The sequence below is a fragment of the Bombus bifarius genome, unplaced genomic scaffold (assembly GCF_011952205.1).
Source record: "Bombus bifarius isolate JDL3187 unplaced genomic scaffold, Bbif_JDL3187 scf7180000008056, whole genome shotgun sequence".
NCBI classification, from domain to species: Eukaryota; Metazoa; Arthropoda; class Insecta; order Hymenoptera; family Apidae; genus Bombus; species Bombus bifarius.
The window spans coordinates 434,078-450,435 of record NW_022884421.1 but is presented as its reverse complement, the minus strand read 5'-3'; the positions used below and the strand labels follow the sequence as shown (position 1 = coordinate 450,435).

At 29.9% G+C, this 16,358-nt stretch overlaps 2 protein-coding genes across 5 annotated transcripts; both read right to left on the bottom strand.

The window, feature by feature from the left end:
* Positions 1–95: 95 nt before the first annotated feature.
* LOC117208093 (probable ribonuclease ZC3H12C) lies at positions 96–9,407 on the bottom strand. Of its 2 annotated transcripts, none has more exons than XM_033448948.1 (8): positions 9,300–9,407; positions 6,300–6,428; positions 5,515–5,623; positions 3,276–3,741; positions 2,264–2,549; positions 1,796–2,120; positions 1,436–1,691; positions 96–1,281 (listed from the first exon to the last, which is right to left on the bottom strand). In XM_033448948.1, exons 1-8 carry the CDS (start codon positions 9,405–9,407, stop codon positions 933–935), a joined length of 2,028 nt encoding a protein of 675 aa, XP_033304839.1. In that variant the 3' UTR covers positions 96–932. The 2 variants fall into 2 exon arrangements, with proteins under 2 accessions (XP_033304839.1, XP_033304840.1); XM_033448949.1 differs by lacking the exon at positions 9,300–9,407 and adding an exon at positions 6,757–7,095 and having other exon boundaries at positions 933–1,281.
* Positions 9,408–10,364: 957 nt separating this feature from the next.
* On the bottom strand, positions 10,365–15,926 carry LOC117208094. 3 transcript variants are annotated; one of them, XM_033448952.1, is made up of 6 exons: positions 15,802–15,926; positions 15,486–15,661; positions 13,660–13,785; positions 11,998–13,031; positions 11,313–11,484; positions 10,365–11,103 (listed from the first exon to the last, which is right to left on the bottom strand). In XM_033448952.1, exons 2-6 carry the CDS (start codon positions 15,630–15,632, stop codon positions 10,987–10,989), a joined length of 1,596 nt encoding a protein of 531 aa, XP_033304843.1. In that variant the 5' UTR covers positions 15,633–15,661; positions 15,802–15,926; the 3' UTR covers positions 10,365–10,986. The 3 variants fall into 3 exon arrangements, with proteins under 3 accessions (XP_033304843.1, XP_033304844.1, XP_033304842.1); XM_033448953.1 differs by having other exon boundaries at positions 15,822–15,885; XM_033448951.1 differs by lacking the exon at positions 15,802–15,926 and adding an exon at positions 15,741–15,795.
* Positions 15,927–16,358: the final 432 nt, after the last annotated feature.

Genomic DNA, 16,358 nt, shown 5'->3' with positions numbered 1-16,358 from the left:
AGAAGAAAACTGTTAGTTTTTCTTAAAATCTAAGGCTTTAATAAAAAGAGAGTATATTAGTAATATGTATATATTCAATAAAATAAAAAATTTAATTATAATAAAAAACGAGCAATTTTATTCAAAATAAATATACTTTGTTTTCTCAATAAGTATAAAGATAGGAATGGTTTATTAGTGTAAGTACACGGTTACATGTACTATTACACAAAAAAGAGATAAAAGGTGTAATAAATACTCTCAGATCATCAACTTGGTAATTACTATAGAACATAACCTAAAGTGTTGAATTTGGTTCTCTGGATTATAACTTATTACTTCGAATTTGCATATACGGTTAATTGTTGAATGATAATATGGAAATATGTTTAAAACACTAAGTATTTTTAACGCTCTATGTTACAAAGTTATAAATTTTTGTGTTTTACTGATAGTTTTCTCTTAATCTAATTTAAAAACTACATTATTGCTATAAATAAGTAAAATTGTGTAAAATTTAAATTACTATCCTTACATTTCTACCCTTTCCACGTTTGTAAACAAATTTCAGTACATACATGATGGAAATAGTTTTAATTACATGCAGAACAGCTTTGCAATCTTGACGAGTGTTATTCCTATCAACAACTTTTTATTGGAATTGGTTAAAACATGAAAATTAAAAGTTAAAGAGTTTCGTTATTGTAGCGGGGTTTTCAATTCCTTTCCAATACGATTATTCCTCTTCTTGAAAAATAAATAGAGTATAGAGATATTTAAAAAAGTATCAATTGTATAACAAATATTTGCTTAATCTGTTTATAAAAGTCTATGCTGGGTCTAAAGTCGATGAATATTACAATATTCTTGAAAGATTTTAAAACTGTATATCTGTTGATATATTCATTTAATAAATATGAATTAAATAAATGTACGAAATGGTTCTTATTCCATTATTGGGGATACATTTTCAAAATAGCAACACAGATTTCTATTGGATCTGTTTCAAATGGATGAATTAGCATAGCAGTTCTCACGTGTTCTTCGGGAAAGATATTTGCCAAATGGTAATGTATTTTTGTTCTGGTATCGAGAAAATCCCTTAACATATCCGTCGGCATAGCCGAATACAAGGGAGATGTAGGGACATTTAACTGTGAATCTGAAGCACCCAGCCGTTGACTCGATCCTGATGGTACAGCCAAGTTTGAATTATTTGATAACCAAGCTTGGTAAGAATCAGGCGCCGAAGCAATACGTGTTACGTGTTGATGACACTGCCCTCCTTCAGAACGATCCCAACTAAACAATTAAATACTTGTTTAATTAATTACGATTGTAAAAAAATTTGTCTTGTTCGTCATTCCCGCTTAATTATTATGGCATTTAATATTATGATATTGAATCTCACAATCAATATTATAATATAAGAATTGTAGAGAAAATAAGAACTCACTTCATGCCAGCTCTGTAGGCTGATTCGTTACTAGAATGTCTACTTAAGGCTCTGTGCTGTGCTGTAGAAGATGTTATCGCAGTTTGTTGTGATAATGAACTTGTTTGAGATGCTTGCTGGTATTGTCTCAGCTGGTGAAGTCGAGGATCATACACTGGATTTAAAGTTAACTGCCTCTGCAGTTTCTTATGTATATTTGGTGGCTCTGCTTCTGGTTTATTCAATCTTCCTGTCGATCGACAGGAAGAACGATAACCTATTATTCATAAAAATTAGTTTGTTTTAGTAGAAGCAAATAAGAATAATATAAATATTATTTATTTTGCATTAAAATAAATACGTTAGTGAAAATCCTAATACCTTGAGAACTTGTGGTAGGTGGCACTTGTAAACCATGTATCGTGGAATTCATTGGTTGATCAAGCGTGACATTTTCTGCAGATCTGCTTTTTGTAACTGAAGGTAATGGTTGGATACTGGTAGTTACCGTTGATTTGGTTTTACAAAGCGGTTGATGTTGAAACGCATTGGTCGATATATTGCTGGATAAAAATACATTTGGACTTGAACCTCTTACTTGAAGCTGCTTTTGTACATGTTCCACTAACTTCTCTGTAACTGATTTTTGAGGATGAAGACCTCTTTCTGGATGTCGAAATTTACACTTATTTCCATAAGTGCATTTCTGCAATGAGAAAAATTATTTTTGATTAATATTATCTCACTTTCTTGATTATTTCTTGGTTGTTTCTAATAAATTCTTCAAATACTTACAGAATTAGTTATTGTTTAAATAATTTGATAAAATCTAGGCAATATTTAACATACCTTCGCGTATGGACAAGGTGGTGCTGGATCAGATTTTTTGGGAAAAGTTCTCAAAAAATTGTCTAAAGTGGGACCGCTTCTACCTAGTGGATCGTCTGGTGGCATAAAGCGATCATTTACGAAAGTATACATCAAAATTCTTTCTTCCACAACTTTTCGAAATTCCGGATTTTCCTGTGCCAAATCTCTGTAATTATCATTGCTGACAACAATACCATCGATCTCCGCTGCTAGTTTCAAAATATAGCGATCATCGTAACAAACCATTCTTTTCCCACCAACTAATCTAAAATAGACAATTAAGAACTATTTTAAAGTAATAAGGATTTACAATCATTTCTTACATAGTTACTGTCACTATTGACAGTCAATAATAATATATATTAATACTTTCGATGCGTCTTCATATTAAATGCTGCCTTTTAAGTCCTTAATACTTAAATAATTATATTGTATTAAATACTTATCTATTTAGAGATATATTAAATAGCAAAAACACAACGCATAATGTTAAATAATGGAAATACTTTGTAAGAATTGATAAGTTGGTCTTTCTCAAGTTGAATTTTATTAAAATAGAGTTTTATTTAGAAAGTTATTTATTATGAAATGGCCGGATGTATCGTTAGATTCAAGGATCGCTGTCGCTTAGGCTGACCTAGATTTGTTTTCTGCAGAGACAAACTATTTTTAAGTATTAATAGTAACTTTTATAGATATTAATAATTAATAACTTTTAAATATTAATAAATAACGCTTTAAATTTGTATTCTTCATTATAGTTATTATAGTCTCATTTTAGTTTGAAGAAATCATTTAAATTTTGTACCATCTATTACTGAATACCCTATATATCTAATAGCAGCTATTTGTTAAACTATTTTCTTTCACATAATATGCCGTGATACTCAAATATTAGCTGAAATTGATCCTAAAACACTTTTATATATCATCGTACATTATTCATACATTACATGCATTAATTAACTGATTCATACATTGATATACAAACCTGGATGGAGTAAAAACCAACAAACGGTCCCTTTCCAATTCTCCCAAAATTTCTTGGTCGGCGATCGGATTATCAATCCTGGAAGTTTCCTTTCTCCACTTCGGCACAAATACGGTAATTTCTTTGTGCCCTCGAGCTTTAAACCAATCCACGCAAATTTTAATTCCTCTACAAGAAAATATTTCCTTGTTTCCATGACTCATCGCCACATTGCTTCCATCAATTACAACAGATCTGAGACTGCTAGAGCATCCGCTGTTTTCATTGGACATTAAATCAGTGTCCGCGACGTTATCAGACTCCTCTGGCGTATCAACTGATTTTTGAGAACAGCTAGCACCGAGTTTTATCAACTCAGCCAAAAGTTCGTTTTGTTCCGGATCTGGACCCAATTTTTCCAGCGCTGTTTGAACTAAACGTTCCGTGTAGCCAAGCTTAAGGGCGAATTCTACTCGGGCAGTGTACCCTAAAAAAAAATAAATGTTTAACAATTTTAACAACATACGATAGTCTCTTGTACGAAGCTAGCGTTAAACGTGGCTTGATGACATGGCTATGTTAATCGCATTACGTTCAAATACATATGAAAAAAAGACAATTTGGGAAGTTTAAACCGGGCTATAAGAAAATAGAAACAAACGCTACTTAGACAGTATCGGTGGATAAATTATGTCTTCGAGATGACCAAAGCAATGAAATTGTCGTGAAAATGAAGATCGTGAAGACTATAGCGGCGGAGTAGCAGTATCAAACGGCGGAGAGATAAAATGAATAAAGTTCACGAATATTATTGTCTTCCGCGATATTCAGTGCGCAACTAGAAGCTACATTTATAAATTCTTTTTTCAAATAATAGCTACTTATACACGGCTGTAATCTATGAGATTTAATGATAATACTATATTCAACCTTCACAGTAGTATGGTCTTTCGAATAGGAGACATATAACGTTAATGGAATACCACACAAAGATGATACAAAGTAAGCATACGATAAAACTATAGCTTAGAAAAGAAACGAAATCTATCGTTTGCCAACATCCGTAAAGGTACATATAATTGGAGAACATATAAGTGGAATCGTCCCAGGTACTTTAACTCGGACACTTAGGTATATGCAATGTGTATACACCCTAAGCTTAGTTAGATATTATTATCTATCAAAGGAAGGCCTATATTATTAATAACTATGATGAGTAAAAATTGGAATATTGCTAAGTACTTGCCTACGTGGAGATTAAACTATTAGCAGCTACTATCCCCTTATTAATAAAACAATGAGCCAGAAATAAATACCATATATCTATTGATAACATAATAAATACAAAATAAAACGTTTAAAGAATTACTATTAATTGAAATTAAATGATTTAAGTGTATTCTAAAGAAGCGAAGCTTAAAAAAGCAAGTAAGATAAAAATGAATATCGTTTAAACGATAAGTCGAATAAATAATATAGTAAATATTAAGGTAGTATGTAAATATTTAAGTCTAAAGGAGATCTTGAAAAATAATGCGAAGAGAGGTATCAACGCACCTGACCAGAAAAGGATTAACAGATTAGTCAAAAGATTGATAGTTAGCAGGAGAACGTCTCATTTCTGTGAGTTGGAAGAATTGTGCTTTAAAATGGGTAATAAATAAAAGAAGCAGGTGAACGAGGACAAACTCACCGAGGAGAGTAGTAAGAAACCCGACCTCGAATAGACTCAAATATCTATGATGGCCTGTCACATAAAGAAGCTTAGGATCTTCGGTTGGAACACACGAAGCATCAGTGCCAGGAGGGGAGGAATTCCTAAAATGTTAGAGAAATTTGTGATAGGTATGTGCACGATGTCATGACAAAAGTTTAAAGATGATTTCGAAGTGCATGATTTCAAAACTGTACATCTAAGAGAGGTTTGAGGAGAAGCGATGATATTATTATTTTTCCAAGGGAAAGTATCAATTTAAGATTTTTAATAGATTAGCATACGTATACACAAACCTATAAACGATCTCCACGTAGGTGAGTAGAAAGCTTTTCGAAATAAATTTACGTTTATCTAGAATTTAATGATATTAAAGCTAATAATAATATTTTACACGAGATATCATTGTTAAATATTTAATAATAACAGTTGTTAAATTTATTGAATCGTTATTGTTAACAATACATTAGGTTACTGATAAAATACGAAATCTTTTTACATTTAGTTAGTTAAAGATAAATGATTTTTCTTTAAAAAATCTTGTACCTGGACTCTGAACCGGTGGACTTCCTTGCACTGTAACATATTCTGCAAATTCAGCAGCCAACGTATCTGAGGCGGTCCGGGACACATCTGAATGACTTGACGTAGATACCTATAATTCGAAATGAAAGCTATTAATCGAGGACAATGAATTAGTGAAATTTTTCGTTTCATCTTCCTTTATCCGAATATCCTAATATTTAGCGAACTTTCTACTATCCGAATATTCTGTTAACCGAACAGGATATCTCCTAGTCACAGATGCTCTTCTTCTTGTTAGGAGGAGTTTGTGAAAAAATCTTGTATTATAATTAAAATGCAAATGAAATAAAATATCTCACATAGGCACAAAATGTTCTTATTTAAATTCTTATATAATTAATTCTTATATAAAAGAAAATCCTTATATTTTCGATGAATATTTACATATAAAAAAAGTTCGTTTATTTATAGATTACGCGTCTTATACGAATAAATTATAATTTTGTAAAAAATTTGTTGCATTAACTTTACAAAGTCGAACAAATATTTTGGTTTCCTGGAACGTTTACAATTTTGTAAAATTTATAAATAAATTATTTTGCGATAGAACGCGCAATGAAATTATATCTCAAATGCGATAAAACGTGGAAAAATGATCTCCCGTGAGAAAATGCAAAATGTTTCTTCTCGCGCGCTTCTTCATTACGTCCATGCATCAAATTTTTGATTAAAACCTGAATTTACAGATTGAGCAATCATTCCTGCAGTCACAACAATACAAGGATGTCATAAAAGTTCATAGATACCTGCAATTCCACTTGTGAATGAATATTCGTAGATCCCACTGAATCTTCAGCTTCGTAGTCGCTATCGTAAGAAGAATCTTCTGCGTCAGCAATACTTTCAGTTTCCAGGACGGTACAATCTACGTATTTCTGAAAGCAAAATTAAACAATCAAGTGGTCATCCGTATCGACAAAGATTTTGAGAACATACCGAATACATTTTATTTATGAAATTATAATTCACATATTACATTCCCCTTCTATTACATTTTCTAATTTATGACAATATTACTGAGCGCTACTGTTAGTCGGCTAACGATAATTAGCTGATCAACATATAATGCAAACGAAGGAAAATCCGTATTATCGAAATTTTAAATATCATTAAATCTTTAGGCGAAGCTAAATTTTTGAAAGAGCAAGTAAAACAAAATGCATTAGTCTTAACATTTGCGCAGTGATGGATTTATTCACGCACATTTTCACTTGATTCTACTAATTGCATCATTATGACTTTCTTCTGTTGACTCGTGGCACATAAAACTTCTTCGCACTAGCGACGAAGATAACGGACTTGGAATCAATTAAAAACGAAAGAAATAGTTTGAATACAATTTATTTTTATTCTTCTACACTTTCATCTTTCTTCTAAAAATACACGAAGTAAATATTTATACACACTTAACACTATCGGATTAAAGATTCTTATCGTTAACGTTGCTACGTCTGAACGCATTAAACGTAGCTGTGTCCAAGAGGAAAATATTCAAAAAAGAAAACTTTCGCTCGGAAGACCCATTTATACTATATTCTTTTTTTAACATTTTTATTACCAACGGAAGATTTCGATAACGATAATTTTAGTAATTATCTCGAACACATCAGACAGATCGCCATTACACATTCGTAGACTTATCTTTAGTAAGAATTGCATTTCGGTTCACATTAGGAATCTTGATCGTCGACACTAAATTGTATCTAAACAGACGTAGACGTGGTCACACCAGACTCACTCACGTGCGCATGTCTAATCTCAAGATCTAACCTACCAATCTACGATATCTGTCAATTTAGTTATTAGTTTACCGTCAAACATATCCTTTTACATTGCCCTAAACACAATTATTCTTGCAACGAATACCAGATCAAATGAACTTCAAGTGAAAATTTCTGTGATAAAAACCACGTTTCAAGCGTTTTCTTTTTCCTGAAAACAAATCGTTATTTAGCAAAATCCAACTAGTAAATATCTCTCTGTATTCACATTGTCGTCGCTGATAACCACTGTATAGAAAAAAATTTCTTTTTAATCTGATTTTCTATATCGAACGCGCAAATTGGTGGACATCATTAGAAAAATGTTAAACAAGAACTAATTTACGTTGGAAATGACATAGGGAGACGGGTGATAAACGGAAGTGTATTTCCTACGTCGATTAGCTTTCTGTATTCTTACGTTTGGGATTAAGATATAACGTCTGATTTTAGCCACGGTTACAAAATTATTTAAGATAACGTGACATTTTGTTTGAGTTGTGCTGAGTGACTATTTATGTACATACGGTTGATACTATAATTGTGTTTCCTTCGAACTGCTTTTCTATTATTTTTCCAACCACCGGTATTTCTTAGCGTGCTTTAGTTCCATTTAGCGCCACTATTACGTCTGCGGATGAAAGTTGGTTTAAATATCTCAAATTTTTAGCATTATAGTTTCAGTTAGAATGATACAATGTTTTTGTATCGTTAGCTATTCTAACCTTACGAATCTTTATCTTCGTGAATTTGTTGGAGCCACGTATTTATTTTAAATTATGCGCGGCAAAGACAATTGGAGGCGTTTCTTTCTTAAACTTTCTAATAGATATATCTCCTACTATCTCTACGACCGTCGATTTACCCGGTGATAAAAAGATGAGCCAATCTTTTTTCAAATAATTTTTATCGATTGAGAAGTTTTCTTACATATGTAGATCTTTGTTCAGTAAAGACTTTTCTTATCGTTTGATATTTATTCTGTATATTTTATTCTTTGTTTGTTCCTTTTTACGAACAAAACTCTCGCTTATAGCATTACTTCTAAGAGATAAACTCCCGCTTTACGAATTCCTGATTTACGAACGATCGCCAAGAGCCAATTAATTCGTAAAAGCGAATACCCTACGTGTGTATATTTGTATATCCTTTGACGCCGAGAAAGCTGAATGATTGGAGCTGGGTGAAGTCTGTAATTCAGATTTTGTTTCAGCAAATTTGAAGGAGATTAGACAGCTTGTAATGATTATATGATTTTTGAGAGATTTACTTGAAACCACAATTGAAACCAAAATCTGGATACACTTGTAGGAATACTTTATATGAGATAAAAATTTCTATTCTAAGAGAACGACATGAAAATGAATATAATGATCCTTGTAATTACTTCGCGACAAGTTCTAGAATATTAAGAAATATTACCATTCCAATTTGTTAGATCGCCCAATTTAGGTCATGATCTCACTCTAACTCAATAAAACAATAGAACAGAAAGAATATGTCATTAATCGGTATGAGAAAAACCAGGAAAGAAAATATAAATGTATTCCAAATGAAAGTTATAAATGTTAGATAAAACAATAAGCAAGTAAAGTGATTTATATACAGGTAACGCTTTTCATATCGTAATAACAGTTCATTAATGAAATAAACACATTAATGAAATATTTTTCTTTCGTTCTCTAACATTGCTTAATATATAGTATATTATATAAGTATGTAATAAAAAAAAGTACTTAAGCTATATTGTAGAATACTTTTAATCAACTGAAACACAGTAAAGGCTACCATTACTGTATCCGTATCTAATCTAAATTGTCACGCTTAAAAATACAAAACAATGTAGTGCAAAATAAACGTAGAAATCGTGAATGACAGATTTCCGATATTATAGTTTCTAATTTTTAGATCTAAGATACGCAATAATAATATACAAATGAATGGTTTAGAAACCAAAAATCAAAAGCAATTACTAAAAGAACTTACCTTTCCGGCGACGGTCATATCTCCTTCCACGAATTGTAATCGATCGTATCCTTTCGCGTCCAAAGACCTTCTCGAATCCGTACAAATACTATTATGTATACAAATCATACACACAAGCACGCGCGCGCACACAATGCAAAGACACGAAAGGAAGAAAGATGGAAAGAATAAGCAGCTTTCACAAATACATTCCAGGCTTTGATTAAAATGCGTCGATTGTTACTCGATACTTATTATAGAGATAACAGGAATCCGTGGTAATCTGTAGGAAAGATTTCAACAGAAAGAAATAGGAAAGTCCAAAACACGCTTCCGGGATATTCCGTTAGATCCTGGAACGGTATCGATGTACAGAAGAAAGCAGGACAAACTCACGACTACTCGCGGCGACGGCCGGTCAGTGAATGGAGCAAGCGAGAGCTACGACGTCATTACCCCCGCTACTTGCCATGGTCTCCAAGCAATGTCGTCACATCGTCATATGCAGCGATGGCCACGAACCAAGTGAAATACTAATTAGTTTATGAACAAATGAATAATGTGTACAAGTTATCTATATCCTTTAATACGAGGTTAAAGTTATAATTTTAATTTTACTAACTTTTAAATGTTATCTGTTATTATTCGATATTAAAAGAAATACGTATGTCCCTTTAAAGTATATACGTACGTATTGTAGTTTTATCTTAATTTAACCTTTGATAAGCATTTCATATCACTGGTAACATAATAAAATAGGTAATGTCAAAGTATATGAGAGATTTTTAAATTAATACGATAATAATATGTATATGATAATACTAAATAAATAAGGAATTATATTAATATTGTTAATACGACTTTTGTCTGTTCGTGCTGCATGTTTTTGAAATAATTAATAATTTCTGTTGCTTTTACAAATCATGGTGAAAATAGAAGTAATAAAGATAATGAAAGTTTGAAGGGAATAAAAGGATCATTACTTATGAATGCCATATCAGCAAGATACAAACCTGTAAAGTGATATATAAGATCGTAATTTGATTTTGCCCTAACTGTAACTTTATTATTATCTATACTAAAAAATATACTTATATACAGAATCCTCTTTATTTTCTGGCTCTGTTTTCTAGTAACATTAATTTACGAAATACATATTAATTAAATAGCATAGTACACACAAAATTAATACAGATAATTCTTAAATCAAATGCAAATTTTGGAGACATATTTATATGTATATAAGTTACATAACGGGTAATAATATATTTCAACTTCATTTCTACATCTATTTATCTACTGTCATGATCTTAAATATGTAACTCTTTATGTGAACGTCATTATAAACTAGAAAATTATTAAATTGATCTTAATAAATATTTCCTACAAGAATAATGCAATTGTCCAAAGAAAAGAGTTACAAACTCTGTAGTTTCATAACGTTTATTAGAGTAAGCAACAATTTCGTAAGCAGAGTTTAGATTAAAATGGGTTAAATTAATAAAAATAAAAATTCGATTGCATATATCTGAACTATTTGAGATCTCTTTCGATAAATAAAAATGTTTACATGTTACAAAAATTCTAATTTGTTATAAATATTAAATCGAAGTTCTTTCCTTTCTTCAGTGAATAAAGCGTCTGTTTGAAGTTCCTAAATCCTTTTTTTGACACCCTATATATAAGAAATACGATATTTATAAATTGCTTATAGTGGAGTGATAACATCATGCATAGCATATCGCCATGTCCATGCCCTCGCGATTTCATCAAACCTTTCACGATCATTCATATACATTTCTCCCAATTCCGGTTCCATACAGACCTGTGCATTTTGTGTTTATTAATATTTATTATTAATATTAATAATGTGTTATATTAACTTTAATATTATTTTTTAAATATTATACGATTAAAAATCTTATATAATTATCACCGACATGTGATTATTAACACAATGTAATTTATTTATAAATAGTTCTAAAAAATAAATGAGTACAATGTTTGTTAAATTATTATTGTTCTCTATATTACCTGACAGTATGGATCCGTGAGCAAGCTTTGAACACTGATTAACACCTTCGAAATTGTTAGTGCTAATGACCAGTTATGAAGTATTGAGTCTATTCCAACATCACCATGTCTAGAAACATTTGGATGAAGTATTTTTGTAAGAAACCTTACTATCGGTGGATACAAAGGGTAACTGCAAAAGTTTAAAAAGAATGTAAGAAAAAGAAATTAGAAAATTGAAATCGAACAATGGTTATATAAATAATATTTAACATCTAACCAAAGAGAGACTATATCAATCCGTAAACATTGATTTTGACAAGATTTACTCTTAAGAAATCTGTTATTTTTATTTGTTAAATTTATTTTACATTCCTATATATGAAGTATGTAGGAACATAAATTGGTAGTAAAAAACATAGGTAAATCAATATAATTTTATAACATAAATCAGTCAAAAATATCTCAAGAAAATTTGAAAATTGAAATAATAGCTTACATTTAATAAATGCTTATATTTAAAAGAAGACTGTCCCGAAACGTGATTCGGATTCTCCCAATTTTCGAAAATTTCGATATTCATGAGTCGCGAGATACTTTCAGAAATCTGATCCGACTCTGAGGAAAATTCTCGACTTGATTCGATCTAACATGTTTAAGTTCTCGCATACCTCTAATAATAAGAAAAATACACATTTATACATACGTGCACGGGACTTGCAGGTAAAGATAAAATAAACCTCCTTCGTACGGACTCCCTACAGGTCCAGTTATCGTAGCTTGCCAATGGCAACACTTCTGATCCAAGGGTGTTGCTTCAATACCCTCAGGAGGATCTATTCTCAAACTTTTAAGCTCGCTATGCAAACGATTTTTTCTCCATGAATTTTCTTCAATACTTGGCGATCGAGACATCAAACACGCTTGTGCTAAACACGTTCTACAAGGCGCTGAAGAAGCCAAAAAATCATATAGTTTATACCAGTTTTTAACAGTTCCGATAGGTTTATATAAAGGCCATCGTAATTTCACATTTCGTTGCCACTGCTGTGGCGTTACGTGTGTCGATAACAAACCACACCATCTACGGCAAACATTCGCAGCTGACCAAAGACTAACATCATCCAAGTGTGAGAAGACAACTAACAATACTTCAGGTGGTAATCTTTCCATTAAGCCTGGTTCAGCGATAGATTCATATTTGGCGTGCTTATAATTCGTTAACATCTCTAATCGTTCAGACAAATTTTTCGATCTTGACATTTCTCCTGCATTACTTTGTACTTTGCAATTCCGATAATAATATGGTCGACTTTCTACTTCCTTAACTCTCTGGAATGGGACAATGTTATGTAATGCTCCATCTGCCACACGTGCAGAACTAGAACTGGAATCTTTTTCTTTATTATTTTCACGATGAATATCATTGTTTCCATTATCTATATTTTGCATACTGTCAGAATGGACGCTGTGTGAAAGCTGCGCATTTTGAGATACAACTGCCATATTTTTTGGGCTACTTGTATTTATACCGTGATGTTGTTGCTGCTGCGCAAGTAAAATATGTCTGTTCCTTGAACCATATCTCGGAGGCTTGATACAGCGTACACCGGATCTTTTTGCTAGGTTTAACACATTCACGTTTTGCGCAGAATTTTGTTGTTGTTGACTTGCTCTTCTTTCATGATTGTAATAAAGTTCTGTTGGCTCATCATTTCCTGAATCTTCGTCATCTGATTTCTATATGTAAAAAATAAAAGATAATATGTATATAAGTACATACATACATATCTTTATTTTCTTGTTTGCCAATGAACTTCATTTATTCGTATGAAACACAGATAACTGGATTTTTATCAAATAATTAGTCACAAAAATGTTTGTTTTTTACATTAGAGACAGAGCGTCGATGGGATGAAAATTGATAAATGAAAATATAATCGAGATTGAATATAAAAAACTGCATACTGGAAATATTTAATTATGATGGGAATTACAAACTTGAAAGATTTTCAAAAAATAAAAGAAATGTGAAAATGCTCGTTTTTCTGATAAAGAAGCGCGTATCTATTTGTACGGAAATTCACAGGAATTATTGAGAAGAGTATGAGTCACTATCAAGTAAAGGATACAAGATGATCAACCATAGTAACAGTGAAGAAGAGAGATTCGTTAAATATGATCGGAGCTCGGGTGCAGAGAATAGGAGGTGACCTAGGAAGGATTGTTGAAGAAGTTACAATGGCAATACTTTGACGATGAACATTAAATAGACGATAAAATTAGGCATTATTATATCATATAATTGTATGATATTTAAATAAATGAAGTTCTACTATGTATATGTATATAAAACAATACAACATACTTGACTGAAAATGGGAACTGGCAAAAAACCGATGTCATTAGGAAATAGAAATGCGTGACATGTTGGACAAACAGGTTCCTCAAAACATGGTCCATAATATCCATTGCAGAAACAACAAGTAATCGTCTAAAACACATATAAAATATTTGCAGTAATATAATATAATGCGAGACATTGTATTAAAAGTTACTATATAAAATGTATCATTTCCAAAATAAATGAAATAAAATTTAGTTATTAGTAAACTTCATAATTTAAATAAATAATAATAAAAAGTCTTTAATATCTTGTTATAAGTTATACAGATAAAGAGCTTCCATAAGATGATAAAAAATCTCGAATTACTGAAATTACAAATATCATTTTAAATATAAATGATCAACAGTTTAGTACTATCAATAGTTTTTAATCCTTTTACATAATTAATCCTTAATCCTTAATCCTTAAATTAATCCTTTTACATAATTAAGATATTATTTAAAAATAAACCGAGTGGTACCAGGTTTGAAGTTGTTTTCAACAGAATAATCTTCTATAAATTTCTACTTGAAAAAACAGAGAAAGAGCGAGACAGAGGGAAGAAAAGGTGTTTTTAAATTAAAAGAATCAAAAAAAGGATAAAAGATCAAATAACAATTACTGAAAACTGGAAATTAAAAATCATTAACTATGATCTCCTTTATTTCTACTTTTACTATTATTTCCCAGATGTTTTTCTTTTTCACTTTATTTAACTGACTTCTTAATATTAAATATTTCTAAGTATATATAAGATTATCATTAACATTCAGTAGAATATTATGTTTCATATTAATAGAACATCCCATAAAACTAATAAAAAATAATATTTCTTAGACACAATTTGTCTTACTAGATTGCTCAAATCTTACACTGGATAATGCTTTGAAATTCAAATATTGTTATCATCCAATTCCAGTTGATTTCAGTGTGACCAAATCAATAAAGCATCGCGATGATTATATAACCAAGAGAAAACTCTTTATTAGTGCAATTAATAAATGAAAGTATCTTAAATTTGCTAAACCATATGTTAACAAAGGTAAAAATTTGTGGAATGTAGTTATATGCAGTGAAAAATAAAAATTTAATGTTTCTAGCTTAGATGAAAAGACTAGAGTTTAAGATCATAAATAGAGTTTAAAAATCATAAATGCTAATGGCTTGTCAAAATTTATGTCTAACGTATAAATGTACAATTATATGGTGCAAATAATAATAATTGGTCTGGATATAACAATATGTACTATATTTCTAGAAAATACAAACCTATGTATTATAAGAAAAATAAATTATCTGTCAGGAGCGGATGTTTAACATGTATAATTTTAAATATAAAAAATAATTGTTTACACAAATAGTTATTAGATGTAATATGATTATATACGTATAAATATGTATATATAATGTATAAAAATGTATATATATATATATATGTCAAATATTCCTGGAATAATATTCAATATACATCATGTAAATAAAAAATTATTTCTTTTAATATAAATTGAATATATAAACTAATTTTCAAATTGATGAAAACATACATATTTATATTGCACATATTTTATAACTGCAAATATTATTATTTTATTATTATATATTATTATATTAATAACTATACTAATAACTATATTTATTTTCGTTAGAATTTTCAGTATAATATTTAAGAAATTAATAATAATAATAATAATAATAATAATAATAATAATAATATCACAATTTTATTATTTAGAAATTTTTCTTTGACGTTGAACAATTTAAGCGCAAATATAATTATCTAAGTACAATTTCTTGTTTAAACGACTTACCGAAAAATTAAATTCAGGGCAAGGTACATATTCAATAGGTTCTGTAAATTCATCTTCTACATTTAAATTTTCATTATAAGTATCTTCTTTATGTACTTTTTCCTTGGTTAGATGCGAAGAACCACCTACTACTTTGTCACCAGCCATATTTAAACCATCACAAATGTAATGTTTTTCTACAAAATGTTATAGGTTATCCAAATTATTCATCTGTGTTATTTACCTTTAGTTAGTATAGTTTTATATTTTTAATACTTGTAATTACTCTCTTTTCAAAGGTAAACAAAAATAACATGAAATATCACAATGTAAATACTTTACTCTAACGGAACTCACAAATATGAGAACGATAAAATAGCTATATGGTCTGTAATTCTGATTATCTTCAATATCCAGACTCTAGAAGGACAATCGAGTGATGTATTTTACATCTACATAAACCTATGATTATATATATATAAAATCTATATTATTTCATTTACTTCTTATTTACTTCATATATGACATTATGAAGAATTCTATATTATTTATTTTAACAAACATTCTCATATTTTTTTTATATATATAATTTATATATGTATATGCATATTTCTTCTAAATTAAAATTCATGAAAGTTTATAGCATTTTTAATACATAAAAGCTTTAATATGTGAAAAGTAAGCAATTATTAGAAAAATATTGAATTATACTTCACTGAGATTAACATATTCTCTTCTTATAAATATCTAAAAGAATGATTCAAGCGATATATATAGATATGTATGTTTGTGGTGCCTCTTATAATATATGTACATATGTAATTTAACAATAAAAATGTTTTACAAATATTTCAAACATAATTTAACATTCTAATATATATATATATATATATA